The sequence below is a fragment of the Aythya ferina genome, assembly GCF_964211825.1.
Source record: "Aythya ferina genome assembly, chromosome: 3".
Taxonomy (NCBI): domain Eukaryota; kingdom Metazoa; phylum Chordata; class Aves; order Anseriformes; family Anatidae; genus Aythya; species Aythya ferina.
The window spans coordinates 71,287,062-71,304,215 of NC_140298.1; the positions used below are offsets into that span (position 1 = coordinate 71,287,062).

Consider the following 17,154-nt stretch of genomic DNA (forward strand, 5'->3'; position numbering starts at 1 on the left):
AGGAGGAAAGGCAAGGAATGCTGATTTAGAAACTTTGACAAAATAAACCCAATCACTGTGTTAATGTGCCAGCCCCATTGCAGTGAATTCCCTTCCTGAATTAGCTACCTGCGTGCAGGGAGCTTCACAAGTGGTTCCCTATCTCAGCAGTTTTGACTCTATCCATGTCTCCCCTCCCAAGAATCTCTCCTGTTTTAGCCTCTTCTTGGTGGCCTTCAGTACAGGCTTATGTGACTGCTGAGCACGGTATCCCTGCTCAGTGTGCTGTCTGTAATGAATGCACAACCATAACAAGGAGCACAGAACAAGATGGTCATAAAAGGAACACCTTAGGGAACTAAATTTAAGGCTGCATCTTGTGGGAATACAAACAGCCTCTTGTTTTTCTTCCCCTGGCATTGGTTCTTATCTCTGCTTTTAGGCTTTCCTTTGGATTGTGGCCTCCACAATTTTCACAATTTCCCTCTGTATCTATTTATTCTCATAAAGAAGGCTGTTTCTCTGAGTAACCCTTCCTGCTCTGGCTATGGAAATCTATGTCTCAAACTGTATAGCAGCACCAAAGTCATGTAGAGTCCCACCCAGCTATTCAGGCGAAATGGTGAACTAGAAGAAAAGCAGACAATTTGATAACATGCCAGGGATTTCCAGTCACTGGCAGAGGCAGCACAATTAACAGGAAATCAACAAAAGCACTCATTGATGAAGGAACAATCGCACAGTGGGTATAATGGGCTCATACGATGGCTCACAGTGCTTGGTTGGTATAAGAAGTCCTTGCATGCCTTGTGTCAGCAGAAACCTACCGACCACGGGGTATTTCACTGGGGAAGCTAGCATAACTTCACCAGGAAGGCTCAGGTTTTCATTACAGTACTGAACTTGAGGGCACCAAGTGCTGCCCAGAGGGTAAGGTGCAGAGTTTGCAGGATGCTGGCAGAGGGACCAAATCACACTGAGCAATGCAAGCTAGAGAGCGTTCATTGCAATTTCCAAAGTTAAATTTCAGCCAAATCTGAATAGGATTGTAAGGAATAATAATAATAATAATAGTAATAATACATCATAATAACAGAATATTTAAGGTTGGAAGGGACTTCTAGAGATCATCTAGTCCAGCACCCCTTCTCCAAGAAGTAAACTAGAACAGGTTGTTCAGAGGATTTTCCAGTCAGATTTTGAACATCTCCAGGACAGAGACCTCACAACCTGTCTGAGTAACTTATTCCAGTCTTTGACCACCTCCACCATAAAAATTTGCTCTTACATTTAAATTCTGTCCACCAGGACCCCTTGCTCTTTTTCTGCCAAGCTGCTTTCCAGCCAGTTGGCCACCTGCAAGTACAGGTGCACGGAGCTGGTCCTCCCCATGCGTGGGACTTTACATTTCCCTTTGTTGAACTTCTTGAGACATATTTCAGCCCATTACTCCAGCCTGTCTGGGTCACACAGCACAACCATTGGGTATCAGCTATTCCTCATGGTTATGTATCGTTGGCAAACTGCTGAGGGTGCACCCTGCTGCAGGCTGGCCACCAGCTGAATTTCACAATGCTGATCACAACCTTTTAGCTCAGCAGTTCAGCCAGTTTTCACTTCAGCTCACTATCCCCTTAACTAGCCTGTACTTCCTCAGTTTGTCGGGGAGGGTGTAATGGGAGGCAGTTGAAAGCCATACATAAGAAACACTGCTCTCCTCTCACTCACCAAGTCAGTCATCTCATTGTACAACCAACCAGTGGTCTTCACCCCTGACAAATTTCCCCTACTGCACACTCCTTCATAAAACTTTTTGATTTAAACTTATTAAACATAGGGGTTGTTTCTAACCCGTCTTTGTAATGAGCTACAAGTGGTAGGAAACAGATCTTATTTAACACCACATGCCAGATGGCCTATGCAAAGCTGAACACAATAGGAAGACGATTTGTTCAGATCAGAGGTGGGTCTCTTTTGTTTTGGAAAAAAAAAAAAAAAAAAAAAAAAAAAGGAGGAAAGAAATAGGGGCAGAGGGATTGCATTGCTGCTTGTGTTGCTGAAATTGCACTGGAGGCTGCTCCTACAGGTTGGCAACAAGAAGTGGCAAGTACGATCAATGAACATTTGGTATGCAAAGTGTCTAACAAATAATTCTGAATTGCATTGAAATACAGGCCATGTATGCTTCGATATTCAGGTAAGTTTTATTTCTAGATATATTTAAGTTAGCCAAACTGAAAATGAGACTGGATACCAACACAAAATCCCTTTTGTGATTTTCAGACCTAAAAAATAAAGTAATTTCAATGAACGTGACATAATTGAATACTTTTGTGTTTTCCAATTAGTCAGACAGAACTACTCAAAACACATTGTTTTTACCTCAGCAATCTCCTTGGCAAATACTGACTTGCCTAGACCTAGTCAGTGTATATGTTTTGATGATACTTCCATCCTAAAGCCGTGTTATTGCAAACGAGGAGATTTAATTAAGTATTCACATTAAAAAGAGGTGCTGAGAGAGTTTGTTCAATAAAAAGCACGAGAAAAGGGATTTAAGTGGGAAAGTTGCAACAGTTGAAACATGGCAGAAAAATACCACAAAAGAAATATTTGCTATAATTGCCAAAGCTCAAAAAATGAATACAAAATTAACTCTTCAATTGTTGACCTAGAAAATAGAGAGAGGAGAAATAATGTGCATATGAAAAGGATTAAAGAAGAAGCCAAGAAGGAAGGCTTAGCGGGTTTAACTGGGTGGATTTAAAAATTGTTTAAAGAATGATGAGATGATAATGGTAAAAAGAGATCCAAACTGGCTTTACCAGGAAACAGATCTACAGATTTTTCTGTGAAACTTCATTTGTATTATCTCAACAAAAGAAATGTTCAGAATAAAATAACAGAGAATGAGCTAACTGTGTATGATCTGGAAATAGCACGCACACAAAAATGCACAAACGCACATACTCATTCTTTGGGCGGTTAAGGAAGAATATAAAATGAAAAGCAAGGAGAATACTAACAAGGTTTTCATTACTTCTGAGGTATCGAACTTGGCTGTAGAAGAAAGAGGGCTAGATGTTTAATAATTAGAGATAAGGCAGAAACTGGGAGAGGTGATGGCATATGTAATGTAAACCTGGTAGGGTTACACACGGCTATCCCTTTACTAATATCATATTACTGTCAGAATTATAACAGAAACTGGAAGAGATTTATTTATTTATTTATTTATTCTAGAATAAAGGGGCATAACAAGCTTCTAACAATATTCAGAAAGATGGATTAAATTAATGTCTACAGTGTTTTTTTCTAACAAACATGAGAAAGTAGAAGTTATCATGTCAGTAAGCAATTAGCAAAAGGAAATTAAAGTCAGTAAAATATATATGTATATACATGTATTTATACATACATGTGTGTGTATGTATATATAATATCTATAGGACTTAAACTTTATATAACAAACTTATTTGGAGAGAGATACTTTCAGATATATCTGAAGTTTGTTCGACAGGAACCAAGGAAGAACCTTGATCAGATGGAACTATACTTTTTTTTTCTTTTTTTTTTTCTATTGTTCACAGATAATAACCACCCTTGTATAGCAGTTTTTAGATAAATTTCAAATGCATTCAGAGAGAGATAGAGAACAAAGACTGTTCTTGTCAGTCATGAACAACCCACTTGCCGCAACAGGCCTGTCTTTGTTGTCGTTACATGTCTGGAGATTTTCTGATAGGGGCTGTGATCACATTACCCATCCCACTAGCAGAGGGCACATGAGGGAGCTGTTCGAGTGCCCAGTGCAGCTGGTAAATGGGGTCTGGCCTGGAAGCAGTTTGAGGGACACACTTTGAGTGACCCCCTCATGCCACCCAACTGGGGTCCCACAGGAGGGAGGCCAGGAGAGCTTTGCTGTATGCACATGGGGACACGTATGGCAAACATCTGCTATGAGAGGATGGTATGAAACTGGTTATTTCCTGGCCTCCCCAAGAAAAAGATGTGGAGATGTGATAGCGCTTTGGGAAGATGAGCACCTCCAGCCGTGTGTGTGTGACTGGTGGTTTTGTGGCTGCAGCTATACAGTGCTTTATACAGTGCACACCCCCTGGTGTGCCCAACGCGTGTAACCATTGCCTTTCACTGTAGGACTTTTAACATCAGTGATTTAAATCAGTAAGCCTCAGCGTGGAGAGCAGGCAGGGCAACAGCACACACACAACGCTCCCACTGAGTAACTCTTGGCAACCCTACGCTTACACTAAGCCCTAAGCACGACCCAGGACAGGCTGAGTGAAGCTCCTACCGCCTGAAACCCACCACTCTCGGACTGATAACACAACAGGACCCTCCCCGGGGACTCAGGCTGGCAGCACCCACTGCCTCCAACACCCCACGAGGCCGCCGCCATTTCCCCCCCTCAGCCCTCCCGTTCCGCCCTGCGCATGCGCAGGCGCCTGCGCCCGTCCCTCTCCGCCATGGCCCGCGGGTGCCGCGGCTCCGCGCGCGGTTGCCATGGGGACCGGCGGCGTCCGGCGCTGTGGTGAGCTGGGGGGGGGGGCGGGGGACACACACACAGGGGATATCACACGACTCTTCCCTCGCTTTTGAGCAATTTTGGGTCTCTTCTTCCAGATTTGATTAACACCCACGGAAGGTTATTCCTTTGCTGAAGTGCTTTCTGCTTCCATAAGGCTGGAGCCGGGGCTGCTGCGAGGCGCGACGCTGTGCTGAGGGAGTGCTGAGGTAGCTCTCGGTGAGTAAAGTGTGGAAGCGGTTAAACGGTGCTGCTGTGGAGATCTGAGGTGGGATAGTGCTTAGTGTGGTGCTACAGCGGGTGGGATCAGCCATGCATTGCTCGTTAAGCCGGGGTGAGTGCTGCCAGGGTGCAGTTATCCTGCTTCTGGAGGCAGCTGGGGTTCCCTGAGCCTCTGCTGGTATCTATTGTACAATAAAGGCAAGACCTCTGGGAGAGGTGGGAAGAAAAGGTAAGAGACCAAGTGTAGTTTTTTGGAGTGTAATACTCTTCTGCCTTCCAGTAGAGAGACAAGGAGGAGCTTGGCATCTGCCCTTTAGTCAGAAAAAGGTATAAGCAGAGCTTGTGAAAAAGGGTTTATATAGGTAATCTTACAATTACAAAAACAATCAGAAATACAGTCTTTAAAAAAAAAAAAAAAAAAAGAAATGAAAAACAAGGGTAAAAGCAGCTGGCGCACTAGGCAGCTGGTGCAGTTGTTCTCGTTCCTTCATTCTATACTTCTTTCTACTATTTATATTCATTTGTTGCACCTTGTTTCAGGTTGTTGCAATGGAATGATTTGAGTACCTTATGCTCATCAAAGTCAAGAGAGCTTCAGGTGACCGGGAGGGTTTTTCCTTAAATGTGGATCTGGGTAGATGTTTTCTTGGAAGAGAGCGGGCATAACATAGCTGGTAGGACTTGCTCAGAGCTTCTGGACTGCGGGACACCGGAGGGCAGGTGAAACTTCTTTTTTGAGTGATGATGCAGCAGAACAATTGCTTGATGCTTAAATGTTTCAGCCTTAGGTGTTATAAAATAGAGGGTACAAATCTTTCTCTGTCTGCCTTTTGAGAAAGAGACAGTGGTCATACTGTTCATGGTGGCACGCTGTGATGGCTCAGCCGCCAGGCTCATTCAGGTAAAGAATTACCATGGTTCCCAATTGTTTGCAAGAGAAAGTGTTCTTACCCTATCACGTGTGTACTTCTGATATTTTAATGACACTGCTTGCCTTTTTCTCTGTGCTCTATTACATTTTCTGGCTAATGGGGTATCAATTTATCAAATCATAAAATCAAATATAAAATATAAAATCAAATATATTTGTATCCTATCACTACTGCAGTTTGGAACATGCATAATGCTACAGTATGCCACAATTAGGAAGTGTTACTGCTCTGGTGGGGTCAACGATGAATCTTAAGCTGTCCTTGCTGCTGCCTGGCAGCCCCTGCTCCCCACTCAGCGACTGACAGCAGAGACCATGCTGGCAGCAGCAGCAGCAGGGGAAGGCGATGTGCCACAGTAGCGCTGCACACCTGAGCTCAGTCAAGCATTCAGAATAGGCCATAGGTTCCCTTTGCAGCATTAATTATTAAAACTTTATTCTTAATGGATTGGAAGGGTGATTAAGGCAGCAGCCAAATGGTAGGACTTGCTAATTAAGCTGATGGTAGAAAAGCGCTGTTACTAGAGAAAATGAAAGACCTGAGAGGTGAAGACAAATGAAAAGTTATTATAATGGAAGTTTGGCCTTAACTGCAACTGGTAAATGGAAGAACTTCTGGGACATACAATCTGCAGTTGACAATAGAATTAACAAAGAATTTAGGCCAATTGTATCAGAGATGGTGCCAATCCACTGGAACACTTCATATCTCTCAGGTAACTCCTTAGTTTAATTATGGAGAGCATTTGCATAAATCCCATAAAATACATATTCCAAAGTCAGAGCACAGAGATTTCAAGATATTAAATCTTGATATTAAATCAAGATATTAAAACTTTAGATATTAAATCTAAGGTATTAACATTTATATTAAAATTAGTCAATGTGTCTGGAAATACATGGACTATAAAAGAAAAAATGTGAATCACTTTGAATCTCTGATCTGTAGAATCATGTGAATTATGATTTAGTATCATTTCCGTGTATTGTTGGTGAGAACCATGTTGGATATATGGCCTACACGGAAGACCTTCAACTTACAAGTCAAAATCTTGACTCTGGGTAGCAGGGAGAATAGTGAATGGTAACTTACTGAATGGTAACTCTGTGTTCAGTGAGAAATGGCTGTATAATTGTGCCAAATAGCCTGCTGCAGTGGAACTGCTTACTGAACTCTCTTGAATCATCAGAGAGGGAAGAGTGGGAATTGTAGCCAAATTCAGTTTCAGTTACAGTGAGGAAAAATAATGTATCAATAGTAACAGAAAAGATTACAAACACTGAGAGGTTCAGGCTGCTGCTTTGTTCCTGTGTTTTGCATTTCTCTGTTGGTGCACTCTCCTTAACATCCACTTTTACCTGGTGTAGTTCAGGTGAAAGGAGTGGATCATGTGTTAATTAAAGAGATTGTGCCAGCACGTACAGGCTCTGAAAGAAAGAACAGAAGGGGTAGCTGGAAACTTGAAACTGCAGAATACAAAGAAGTGGACTAAAAAACTAGAGAAATAGGACTTTTGTTCCATAGTTTAGAAATAACCAAGATGGCAGCACCTGATGTACTGTCAGTTCATTGTCATAAACTGTGTGAGAGGATAGAAGTTCCCAGATGCCAGTCTGTGTCAAAAGAAGTGCAGAAACATTTTTTTGTTTAGGTAAGTTTGAAAAACAAATGGAATTTTGGTTGGTTTAAGACTCATGATGAGTTTGCCGCAAAATGACAAGGATGTTATCTACAGAGAACTGCACCAGGATAGTGATTGATTTTGGGGGGGCTTGACAGATTGATGAAGCAAATCTTCCACTGCTCACTGTGTTTGCCAGAAGATGCAGCAGGACAGAATACTGACTGGAATTCGGGCTGATTTATCTGATGGTAGTGTTACCTGTGTTTGCATGTGCTTGGGGGCAGGTTGGGGAGGAATTTCTCTCAGAAAAAAAAAAGTATTGCCTTGTCTTATCTTACTGATAACAATACCTCTTTCACTTATTGACTTCACCAAGGGCAGCTTCCTAATAACTTATATTGGTTATTTCCAATGAGCTTAGGAAATAAAGTATCTCTTTGCAGCATATTACTGAATTTCTGTTTTGATTATTACAAGTATTCAGGTGTTAAGAAACAAATTTTCTGTAGTATTGGAGAGCACCATGTTTGACCAAGAAATCACGGTGGTATTGAGCATTCATTTTTTTTAGTGGGAGCTAAAAAACAAAAGGTCCTCCACCTCAGATGCTTTCTGGTCTTCTTCAGTATTTTCCCACAGAACTAAGAAATAGGAAGGGAAACAGTATTGGTAAGTCCTTATTTTCTACCACTTCATCACTCAGATATTTATTTATTTATTTGTTACATCCTTTTTTAGTATATCAAGGTAAAAAAATACTAATGCATTAATAATTTGTAACTTAAAACTAGCAACACATTCTGTGTCTTCTTTATAGGTTTTACAGTGTTCTTCCTGTACGCTGCTTTGCAGAGGAATGCAAGCTTCAAAGAATAAAAATACAGGGAAGTCGGAACCATTCTACAGGCTTTCAGTGCCGAAGCAGAAGACCAGTTCTGAGATTATAAATGAAGCCAGAAATGTTCTACGAACACTAAGAACTCAGAGGCCATTTACACCTACAGAGAACCAAAGGAAACTTTTTGGATCCAGATCCTCACTAGCTCCTCAAAAGAGGCCTCCTTCGGTTTTTAGGTACAATGACTTTAAGATTTTTCAAATATTCTTTAGCAGCAAAAGATCTGATTCTCAAATTATGTTCTGGTGATTTTTTCCTGTGTTAGTCTGTATCCCTAATCACATCCTTTACCTTATTCTAATAATGTCTACTGTTGTAAATCTACGTGTCCCAGATGTTCCTGTGGATTAGAGCTAGAAGAGGCAGTTGTTACACTAGTTTCATATGCAAAGAACAGTATAAGAAAATGGTTTGTAACCTTTTTCTTAAGACAATATTTTAAAAATTGAAATAGTTTTCAGCTTTTCCTTAGAAACTGTGAAAGCGTGCTTATTGCCACATAAACTGTTCGTATGCCAAATCTTCTTTAAGAGCTTTTTCAGATCTTTTTAAATATAAAATTGTAGCTCTTGAGATTAAATTCTGTTTAAAACTGAGCACTTTTTTTACTATGTAAATTATTTCTTACATGTCTGTATGTGGCTTTGTTACCTAGCATAATTCAGAGTTCAATAGCTTTGGTTATGATTATTGATATTCTCCTCTCCCTTTTATTTTTTATTTTTTTACATCCATCTCCCCAGTCATTTTTTAGAATTGTCATACCTGGAGAGCTGTAATGACTGTGGGGAGGAGAAATCAGCTGTCTTTGTAACATTAAGTGTGAGGTCTGCCAGAAAGGGTGCTAAACCATGTTTGAATGGTGATATGAGTTAAGTCAGTGGCCATGATGTTTTCAAGCACTCTACACGTCTTATATTCCACACTGTGTAGAGTTGTGCTCTGACAGAAGGCAGGAACCTGAGAGTGACTTGGCTGTGCTTATTGGTGACTAGGTAATAAGATCACTCAGGCTGACATCAATGCTTGTTCTGTCTGTGCTATAGCAAAGAGCACGCTCATGCCTTTACAAACCCAATTTTTCTGCCCTGCAGTGTTTTGCAGTATGTGTCAGACAGCTTTGGTGCTAACCACTGTTGGGTTTGTGCATGAAGTTAGGCTTATATTAGAGAATTGTTGTAGATGTATATGAAATATACTGTATCACAGCACATGTACAGGCAGTCTGGTAATTCTTCTCCCCCGATGCTGCTGAATAGCCAAATATTGAAGTTAAACAGCATTCATCAAAGAAGAGTGGTGGTGTAAAAGTGCTCTCTTCCCCTTTCTTTCTTCGTCCTTTTCTATATAGTCATTGGCAAACGATGGAAGCATACTATTTAAAATAAATAAAACAATACACAAATATAATCGCTGCTTTATTCATTTTATGCTTCTTTATCCTAGTGTTCATGCTTCCAGTTTTGATTTGGCTGAATCAAGACCAGTTTCTGGTGTTCGCCTTAGCCCACTGGATTTTGTGAGTACTTTGGACATGACTCTATGCAATGTCGACACGGAAAATACGTGAATTTATACAATGCAACACAGTGGTAGGAAAGGATCTCGTTGAAATAGGTTGCGAAGAAAAATAAGTCTGTCATAATGTTAGTCCGGGACTTATAAAGTCAGCTATGTCTTTTTTTCCTCCAAAAATAAAGCTTAAAATATTTTATACTGTTTAAATATTGCCGTATTGCATTATAATTATAAGTGACATTAACAAGAGTTAGAAGACGGAAACTTGAGTCAGCTTTCTCGTTTAAGATGACTAAAATACCAAAAGGTCACAAGCATCAACATGAGCCAACAATGTGCCCTTGCTGCAAAAAAGGTTAATGGCATTCTGGGCTGCTTTAGGGGGAGTGTTGCTAGCAGGCTGAGGGAGGTGATCCTTCCCCTCTACTGAGCATTAATGAGGTTGCATTTGGAACGCAGGGGCCAGTTCTGGGCTCCCCAGCACTATAATAATACAGAGCAACTGGAGAGTTGGTGGCCCATTAAGGGCCACAGAGATGGTGAAGGGTTTGGAGCACCTCTCCTGTGAGGAAAGGCTGAGAGAGCTGGGACAGTTCAGTGTAGAGAAGAGGAGGCTCAGGGGGATCTCGTCAATGTAGATAAATAGCTGAAGGGAGGGTGCAATGAAGATGGAGCCAGTCTCTTTTTAGTGGTGCCCAGTGCCAGGACCAGAGGCAGTGGGCACAAAGTGGAGCACAGGAAGCTCCCTCTGAGCCCCAGGCAGCACTGCTGTGCTGTGTGGGTGATGGAGCAAAGGCACAGGTTGCCCAGAGAGCTTCCCCTCTTGGGGATCCTCAAACGGCAGCAGCTCTGGGCGTCCCTGGTTGAGCAGGGGGTTGGAGCAGATGGCCTCCAGAGGTCCCTGCTCACCTCAGTCATCCTGTGATCAATAATATGAAAGTAATTTAATTAATGGTGTTTTGTATCTGACTTGCACATATATAAAGTGTAATTGATTGTCATTTATTTAAAAATTGGGTAGAGGTACTTGTAAAAAAAAAAAAAAAAAAAAAAAAACTTTTCTCCCTCTGTGAAAAATTTGAATTATTTTCATTTTATAAATGTATTTGCTCTGTACATTTTTATATTTAATCTTTCAATATAAGATTGTCACAGTCATTGTTTAATATCAGAGAGAACAGAGTGTGCTAAAACAGTTAAGTGTGCTTGCTGTAGTACTATTCCTTCAGTACAGCAATCTGAATGTGGCATTCTTCATGAAGTTAGGCAAGAAAAACTATTTTCAAGAGATGTCATACCATATATGTATATATTAAATATATCTATATTTGGATTTAAATGTTGGTGTTATTTTTTTTTGTTTAGTGTGTGTGTGAGTTGGGGGAGGACGCTCAATGCAGCTTCATTACTGTTAAGACCAATGCAAAAATCCTGCCTTTATCACTTTACCAACTGAGACACGTTAGTACACTGTAAATGTAGAGCTTGAATTAGTTGTGGGCAGTAGGTCTCAGCTCTTACTTATCTTCAGCTAATGCCAGGGAGGGCTCCAGAGGATCAAACTGAAGGCTTTCATATAGATTGTTTATTATAAGAAAATTGGTGGAGAACCCAGATATTAGAGGGTGAAATGTTTATGTAAGGCACAAAAAATTGTTTTGACGTTCAGAGTGTTGGTCACATCCTCTAAGATGTGAGATACTGACAAATAAAATGAGAACTTGCAAGTTTCTGGATCTGCATGATTTGTCACAGTGTGATAGGAAGTGGTATATATGATATGAACAAGTTTGAAGTGTTTTGAAAATACTACTTTAGCACTCAAAAACAAATCGTAAAGAACAGTTGTGCCTCTAGAATTGCTAGCAAAAGTCTTTGGCAGAACATTCTTGTAATAAATAAGTGCACTGCAGATGATGTTAAATAAGTATTTCTGAGGGAAGCAATTTCAAGTTTCAATTGCTTTGCGGAGCAAGTTAGGTTAGTTGGTTAATTTTTGTTTTTTTGTACCCTTGAAAGTTTGCTTTTAAATGGCTTTCTGTGGTGATATTGGTATAAGTGCTCTGGCTCATTCAGTGGAATGTTGTCATTGGATTTTGGATATGTCCTCTTAATGGGCAAACCCAAATAACTCCTTACCTCTTCTATTCTGAGCTTACCTCTTTATATAAATCATTTGTGGTTGTTTTTTTAACTGCTTAAATGAAAATTGTGCTTTTATTAAAATTTCTTCTTTACCCTTGTGACAGAAGCCAGTACTAGTCACTAGTGCAAAAGATGAAGATCCTTCCATACCCCTTCCAAAGCCTGCTGTGGATGCTGCAGAGGTTAGAAAAATCAGCAGTGCTCGGGCACGCTTATTTAGAAGAACTTCTCAGGGAAATGTCTTTCCTGCTAAAATGGTTCCTCCTGATCAGAGTAAGTATCTCATTTCTTATATATTAAAACCCATCATGAAGTTATCATTAGTTACATTAATTATTGTATTAAAGAACTTTCAAGTCCTTTCAGAGTAAGTTTTAAAAATACTAAATGGCTTAAAACCAATTGTGATAATGTGATTTCCAAAAAAAATGATACTGGCTTTCACTTCTGAAAATAAATTGGAAGCTTCTCAAGTGCTTTTGTTTCCTATAGGTTTTTAAGTAATTATTTTTTTTTTCTGAAAGCTTTCTTCAGTGAGTAAAATTAACAGCAAATGCTGAAATATTTAACGAGATAAGGAGATGGCATCATCTAAGGAGATTCTCTGATGGATTTTTGAGCATAAAAGGAAGAGTAAATAGGAGTGATATGTCTCGACAGGCCTCCAGCTACTTCATATTTGTTGTTAAGTTTCATTAGTGGAGACTTAATAAAGGTCACTAAATGTGGGATGTAAAAGTAATTTTCTTGCAGATGGGAAATTAAATTACTTGAGATCTTGGTTTCCTGCACACTGGCTCATTGTATGTGGTGGAACTCTGTCTTTAATGATGACTCATTTGTAATAATGATAATTCTTGTCATTTTATATGATAAACTGAATATCTCATTTTTTTTACTTTATTGCAAAATAAGGCTAACACACAAAAAAGCTTACTTTGTTACTGTGTACATCTTGTAGAGTATCCATTAACCCTAATATGTTGAAGTGACTAATTGGAGAAGTTGAGAACCTAACATAGTTATTGCCTCGTGTTGCCTCTTCTGATTCTGGTGTCCTGTAAGTGTTTACCTAGGTTTTTATTGCAGGTTGTTTTCCTAACGGGTACATACCAAGGTACAAAATTAACAGCTGCCTTTTTCTTGCCTTCTTAATATTCAAATTCTAAAAAATAATCACTTCTCTCACAAGGTACAATCCACTTGTCTGTAAAAAGGCAATTAAAAAGTTGAGAGATTAAAACATTAAAAACAAATCAAGAAAACTTAAATTATGTTCATAAAAAAAACAACTCTGAATACTTTGCTCAAAATAGTCTTAAGCTTTCTCACTTTTTATATTGATGCAAGGAAATTTTGATAATATAACATGACAAACAAGTAGTTCATTTTGAGCTCCCTCCTGTGTATTTATTGTGTAAGAACAGTCCTGCAAAATATATTCTCTTTGGCTATTTCAGATGAAGAGAAGCTAGATTCTGAAGAACCAGCTAGGATGAGTAATCTTTGCAGAAGTAATGATACCTGCTTGACAGAGCAAAGGGAATACACACCATTTAATGATGAAAGTGGACAATTAATTTGTAATGAGCATAGCGGCAGCAAATTGGAGAGGGAAGATGTCCTAAATGGCACAGCAGGAAACTTTTTATTTCAACGAAAAGGTGAAAGGTCAGTATTGCTCAAGTATGTCAATGTGCAACTTCCACACAATGCTCTTTTTAGTCATTCAATTGTGTGAGTATCAAAATATTTAGAATTGTTGGGATTTTAAGGTAACACTATTTGTGCATTAAACCAAAGCTGTGTTCAGATTAGTTGGCAGAAGAATTTAATAGCTGTGTTCTCAGGAAGTTTCCACACTCAAAAGACTAATTTGTCCAAAAATTGTAGGTAGGGAGTTGCTTGCTATGCTATAACTTTAATTTTTTCATCATTCACATTTTCGAAACTTAGTCTTTTAATAGATCCATATAGAATACTCAAATTTAAATTCAATGTGGTTTTTATTTTTTTTTGAAGTTGAAGCCTGTTGTTTTAACATTCTACACATTCTTACCTTAGGTCCATAGATAAGTAGAGCCATATTTTCAGTTCTGGTATTGGGGAAATAAGTTCATACACAAAAATTGGCATAAACTCGTTGGAAATGCAGGCAGATTTTTATGTGGGCTTTGAATTTTTTTAGTTCAGTTTTGTCAGTGATCAAAGAGCTGTAACAGATTAGTGAGATTTACATGCACACAGCCTGATTTTAGTGAACATAGATGCTATCCATTCTGTAATTCACAATTAAGTCTTTTCAGATCAGAATTAAAGAGAGGAAAAAAATCTCTTGTAGAGGGAGGAATATTCTGTGAGACTAGTCAGTCTCATGTATCAGTTGCTGCATTAGTAGTTGGACAAACAGCTGCTTGGTTTGAATAATATTGAAATATTATTGGTTTGAATAATATTGTGGACAATCTCCACAACAAAGAATGAATAACAATTTTCAAAACATAGTCTATAAACAATTGGTCACCATTAAATGTTTGTCAGTAAATATCTTCTTTCTAGTTTGTTGTTATGCCTAGGAAGAAATTATTTCCCTGGGTTTTCAAATGCTTTGCCACTAGGGAGTATTTTTTTATTTTTTATTTTAAAAAAAACAAACAAACAACAAAACACACCCTTTCATTAATTAACTTGGTGATGGTACTGAATAGTTTAAAGAATGTTGAAGCTGTTACAGGAACTGATACGTAGCAGAGCTATTGTAATGCTCTTCTTTTATATTAAACTGAAAGCAGCTTTAAAACAACAACAACAAAAAAGATTCCGAAAGACTGGAGCTGTGGGAGCAAAGAACAAGTTTTGTGTATCCGAGGGGAGGGAAAAGGAGACAATGAGTGACCCTGACGACTTTCAAGCTAAAAACTGTATGGATTATCATACTACATAAGTTGCTGTAATTTGACTTTTATGTAGTAAGTTGTGGTGTGAAGTAATTTGGTGTTGCAGTTGAAACGTGTAGTTAGTTAATGGTGTCCAAGTGTCTCTAAAAAGAAAAGGTCATTTGCTACTTTTACTAATTGGAGAGAATGACCTTCTTCCTGAGTCATAATTTTAAATCTTGCAGGTATGCTTAAATGGTTAATTTAGAGCTCGTCATACATCCATGCTATCCATTCAAAAAATGCGTGCTTATCCTTTATTGGTGGCTTTCTTGAGTCACCATCCCTGGAGGTCTTCAAGAAATGTGTAGGTGTAGAACTTAGTAGCATGGTTTAGTGGTGGACTTGAGTGTTAGGTTAAAGGTTGGACTAGATGATCTTAGAGGTCTTTTCCAACCTGAATGATTCTAGGATAAGCTTGAGAGCTCCCCAAGTGTGTTTTTTTTTTTTGTTGTTTGTTTGTTTGTGTGTTTAAGATTTTTTAAACCTGTTTTCTCTAAAACAGAAGAGTAACGTAACATTCTTCCCTCTTTTGGTGTTTAATTCAAGATGCGTATTTTTGAATGGTGCATCTTTACCACCTTCTGTGGGTTCTGCATGCTTTCTGTGTATGTGAGACAAAAATGACTTTTGCCAATGCTTCCTAAGAGATCTGCCTGTGCGGCTTATACTCTTGTCCCAAGGATCACCAGCAACATTTAGGTGCTCATACGTTTTTGAGTAAGACATGACTGTGATGTTGCAAAGTACACAAGAATAATACCAGCTGTTTTTGCTTTAGTAAAGGACAAGGGTCCCTCGGGCTATTTTCCCATCTCAATCAACCCAAGCAGTTCATGTCATCATATGATGGAATGGCTCTAAGTAATCTCAGCTGCTCTCATACATTCTAAGTCATTACTAAGACTTATGCCAATAAACACATTCGTTCAGTATTCACGTGATACTACATGAGGCAGGCAGGCTTTGATTTATATCCTTTTCTAAGTTCAGAGATGTCATTCTTCATCTGACAAGGCAGTTGAAAGGTATCACAAATCTGTCCTCCAGTGTATTTCCATGAGTTTCTTCTTGATAGGAGTTGTATATACACAGTTTCACTACCATAGAGGGATCATTGCAATAGTAGAGTTTTGGCGTTCTTTCTCAACAGAACATGTTTATATTTGCTAGGAGATTGATCTGATTAGATTGCAGCTACTCCTGTGTTGTACATACTTAAGGCATCTTGTACAAAGTTAAAAGATATTTTCTATTTAAAGTATGTTGAGTTCAGGAATAATATGGTGAGGACTTAGAGGAATGTGAAAACACTTATTATCTGGAATCTTGTCATCTTCCATGTTAAGCAGTTGTGTCTGCCTCAATTCTATTTCCCAGTGATCTAAAAGCCCTTGCAATAATTAAGCAAGAGGATTGTAAAGGAAATACAGGAAAAGGTGCCTGAGACTCCTCACTGTCCTTTCCCTGCATTTCCTGTGTGTGTGCCAAAATATTTTTTCTAATGAACTTGTTTTTCTGTTAATAGTGGAACTATAGGGCATGCCAAAATAGTATGGCAGATTACTGCTATTAATGCCATTACATTTATTTCAAAGGGAACAAGAGGAAAGTATTTTATTCTAGCTCACTTTCCACCTCAAATTCTTTTGTTGTCCAAAGGACTGATGAAAAGAATGAACAGCACTAATGAAATCACTACTACTGTATAAAGATGCTTTTTTTTTTTTAAAAAAAAAAAAAAAAAAAAAAAAGACCTTTTGGGAGAAGGGTTATTTGTCATTTGTTTTGCAATACTGTTTTTCAAATAACCATCTAGTTATAATAGAAAAGATCTATTAATTGAAGCAGATTGAATTTATTGACATGTTGCCTGAGGAAAGCAAAGAGCGGTTTCTGACAATCATAAGGAAGCTGAGTTTTGTTTTCATCTTCATCCAGCCATTGTGCCTTGCCATCTATTGTGATTACTATAGAAATGAAACTTCTAAAATGTTTTCTGCATTCATATATTTCAACAGAAGTGTCACCGGTGATGGCAGATTTGCTGATGAAGAGCAACCGTTTCCCTGGTGAGAAAAGATGATTTTTTTTTTTCTCCTCCTCCAATTTCTCAATATTCTGAAAGCTTAGATATCATCCCAGGACTGCTTAGAAACATGGGTGCCTTCAGCAATGAAAAGCTTGATGGCAAACAGTTTGCTCCCAAGTGGCCTGCTCTACACTTATATTAATTAATGATTTCTATAAATAGCTACAAAAGGATTAGAAGGTGCTGTAAGGAAGGTGTATCATGCCCTGTTTTCTATCACCACTGCTGTTTGTAGTAAATGCCTGTTTGACGTAATTCTTAA

General features: G+C 38.8%; 1 protein-coding gene across 9 annotated transcripts in view; it reads left to right on the plus strand.

Moving 5' to 3' along the window:
* Nucleotides 1-4,505: 4,505 nt before the first annotated feature.
* Nucleotides 4,506-17,154, plus strand: part of ARMC2 (armadillo repeat containing 2) — a 69,411-nt gene continuing 56,762 nt past the window's right edge. For 2 of the 9 annotated variants that reach the window (XR_014691726.1, XR_014691727.1), the window contains exons 1-6: nucleotides 4,624-4,744; nucleotides 5,288-8,377; nucleotides 9,648-9,720; nucleotides 11,969-12,137; nucleotides 13,325-13,535; nucleotides 16,822-16,872. Coding sequence is in view for 7 of the 9 variants with exons in the window: in XM_084515198.1 (XP_084371324.1) it covers nucleotides 8,160-8,377; nucleotides 9,648-9,720; nucleotides 11,969-12,137; nucleotides 13,325-13,535; nucleotides 16,822-16,872 (722 nt within the window). In the remaining 2 variants the exon portion in view is untranslated. Of the gene's footprint in view, nucleotides 4,532-4,623; nucleotides 4,745-5,287; nucleotides 8,378-9,647; nucleotides 9,721-11,968; nucleotides 12,138-13,324; nucleotides 13,536-16,821; nucleotides 16,873-17,154 lie in introns of those variants that run through there. The other 7 variants (XM_084515198.1, XM_084515193.1, XM_084515194.1 and 4 more) reach the window with 7 other exon arrangements.